The sequence below is a fragment of the Pygoscelis adeliae genome, unplaced genomic scaffold, assembly GCF_000699105.1.
Source record: "Pygoscelis adeliae isolate BGI_AS28 unplaced genomic scaffold, ASM69910v1 Scaffold27, whole genome shotgun sequence".
Taxonomy (NCBI): Eukaryota; Metazoa; Chordata; class Aves; order Sphenisciformes; family Spheniscidae; genus Pygoscelis; species Pygoscelis adeliae.
Window position 1 is genome coordinate 8042552 of NW_008825410.1, and position 2581 is coordinate 8045132.

Genomic DNA, 2581 nt, shown 5'->3' on the forward strand with positions numbered 1-2581 from the left:
GGGGGGAGGGAAACAGTTAACCTCTTGAAGCGTATTTCCTCCAAATAAAAACAGTGAACTTACAAACGGAGAGGAAACCACGGATAACTCTGCAATAATTCAAAGTGTATGGAATCAGGATTTTTTTTTAAACAGTGTTTTTAATTGAAAATAAAGCTAAAGCATGCTTTTCAACAGTGCAAATTTCCATAATTTTGATTTACTGCTTCCATCATCACAATATATTATACCAGCATGTCTTACCGAGGGCTAGACTCTAGAAGTCTGCCTGTTCGACTATTTCGATATTAAGTGCAAATATAGATAATTGCCTCTGATTGTCACGTGCAGTAGAAATGTTTCTGCTACATAGAGAGGATGGCATGGCAAAAAAAAAAAACCAACACGACAACAAATTTCAAGAGATGAGGATAGAACCGGGAAGTGTAACACGGTTGAAACGCCTGAGTTTTGGTGCCAAAAAGCTATGAATAGCATGGTCTTCTCATTTTGTGTATCCTTTCCACTTACGGCCTCTCGTTTCACTTTCTGTGTTGTATTTACTGCTTGGCTATTTCCTCCAGCCAGCGCGAGGGGCTGGACCATAAATTGTACTGCTAGCCGGGCAAATATTTTAGTTGCTTTGCAAGTTTGTAAGGGGCATGTTCAGACCACAACTTAAGTATGACATTAGTGGGTAACAGTAACCTTATTTAAGACCTCTGGGTGAAACAAAAAGGCTTCCCAATTGCAAAGAGTGGCTGTACAAGTAAGAAGACACCCTTTTACCAAAAATAGAATTCCACATTTATTTACTGGTTTCAGATGAGGCAGCTTTTCCCAGCGCTGGGGTCGCAGGCGGACCCCAGGCTTTCCAAACCAGAGAAAAAGGAGTAAGTGCAACTGCTCTTCGAAAAAGACACCCCTGCACCCGAAAACAAAGCTCCCGAAAAGTAGGCTGCTGCCACATTGAATTATAGTGAACCCTTACTGTGCAACCATGTAACTTAACAAACTTTAACTGAATTAACAGTTAGACTTCCATTTTCGAAATCTAGTGCATAAATTTAATGGCTCATTCTAATATTTATTATTCAACCTTTTGACATTTATTTGCAGCAGTTGAATTGAGGTACTGGTGCATTATTAGCATTTAAACAGTAAAGTGTTCCAGCTCTACCATAATAACTGAGTTTAACTTGAGTCTTTAGCCTGAAGTACTCTGTGGAATGTAACAAAAAAAAAAACCCAAAAACACAAATGCAACAGAACAAAAAAAATAAAAAACCCAAACCAAAACAAAAAACCACTGTTGTAACGGTAAAGAAAATAGTAATCCGGTTTCTGTCTTCACAATGTGATAAAACAGGATTCCAAAAGTGTGTATAGCATTAATGGGCTTGTACAAACCATCCTGCAGAGTTTAAAAAATGTAAGAAAGTTAAAGGTGGTTCAAGAAAATATTTTCCAAACTATTTTATTAATTAAATTTCCTGAATTTGTGGCTAGGTGGAAGAGGTATTGCAGAACCGCCCAGCTGCCATTTCCATACAGGATGGGCCTTGTGAGGTGGTTGGGAATCCTTAGTGGTGTTTAAGGAATAAGCTGGCAACAAATCCCCATCATTGCCAATAATTAGTGATGGTGGACAGGGAAAATTTGCCATGAAATTAAATGGCCTTTTCACTGCTGATGCTACATTGCTGGCTACCCTTTTGCGTCTATTGTTAACTGTAAAATCATCCAGTGTTCCTTCATGTGTCTCGATTTTACCTGTAGGACGTGGGCTTCGAGCTGATTTCAAATTTGGTTTGACTGGAGGAGTCTGCAGTACAGGTCGCTTTCCCAAAACCAGTGTCCTGTAATTTTTTCTCACCCTTGCTCCAAATTTATACTCCCCATCCTCAGGTTTTGGAGTACCTAAAGTGCATGAGAGGACCTGACTCTGAGTCAGCGGGTTTAAGGAAGTGGTTTCTTTCTCAGTGCATGCAGAATCTTCCTTGGCTGTTAATAAAGCGTCCTGGTTATTACTCTCAGTCACACCGTAAAACTCATCCTTAGTATCATTGCACTCACACTTTAGCTTATGTGTTGTAAGGTCAGGCTCATACTCGTCGTTCGCACTGCTGTCCTCTATTTTGATTTTAATGCTGTGCAGGAATGGCAATGCCTTATTGCCTGTATCAGTGCACTGGAGCTCAGCTGCTGCTGCTGCCCCTGGAGAAGCAGCATCCTCCTCAGGATCAGTTTGTAAAGAGGGCAAATCCGTGGCAAATTCAATACAATGAGGGATTTTGGAATCTTTCTCTGAATTTGCTGCCGCTGATGAAAAATCATTATTTAAGAACCTAGCAGCTATTGTATTGTTATCTGCACGGTGTGTAGTAGTTGCTTGAAGGCATTTCCTTGCCTCTCTGAGTATTCTTTGTTGTGGAAATGCATTGTTTGTCTTTGGGCTAGGTGAAGAGGCCCCCTTTGCCACACAGTTAATTGTTAGGTCAGTACTCTTGGCATTATTGGAAAATTCAGAGTGTGGGAATGTGATCTCGGATACCCTATCATCTCTTATCTCCGCGAAGCAGCTCCCCAGGCCGCCGGAGCA

The 2581-nt window shown here is 40.8% G+C and overlaps 1 protein-coding gene across 1 annotated transcript in view; it reads right to left on the reverse strand.

The window, feature by feature from the left end:
• Positions 1-1459: 1459 nt before the first annotated feature.
• The window catches only part of SKIDA1 (SKI/DACH domain containing 1), a 2525-nt gene continuing 1403 nt past the window's right edge, over positions 1460-2581 (reverse strand). Inside the window, exon 2 of the mRNA XM_009330609.1 lies at positions 1460-2580. Within this exon, the coding sequence (XP_009328884.1) occupies positions 1460-2580 (1121 nt within the window). The remainder of the gene's footprint in view (position 2581) is intronic.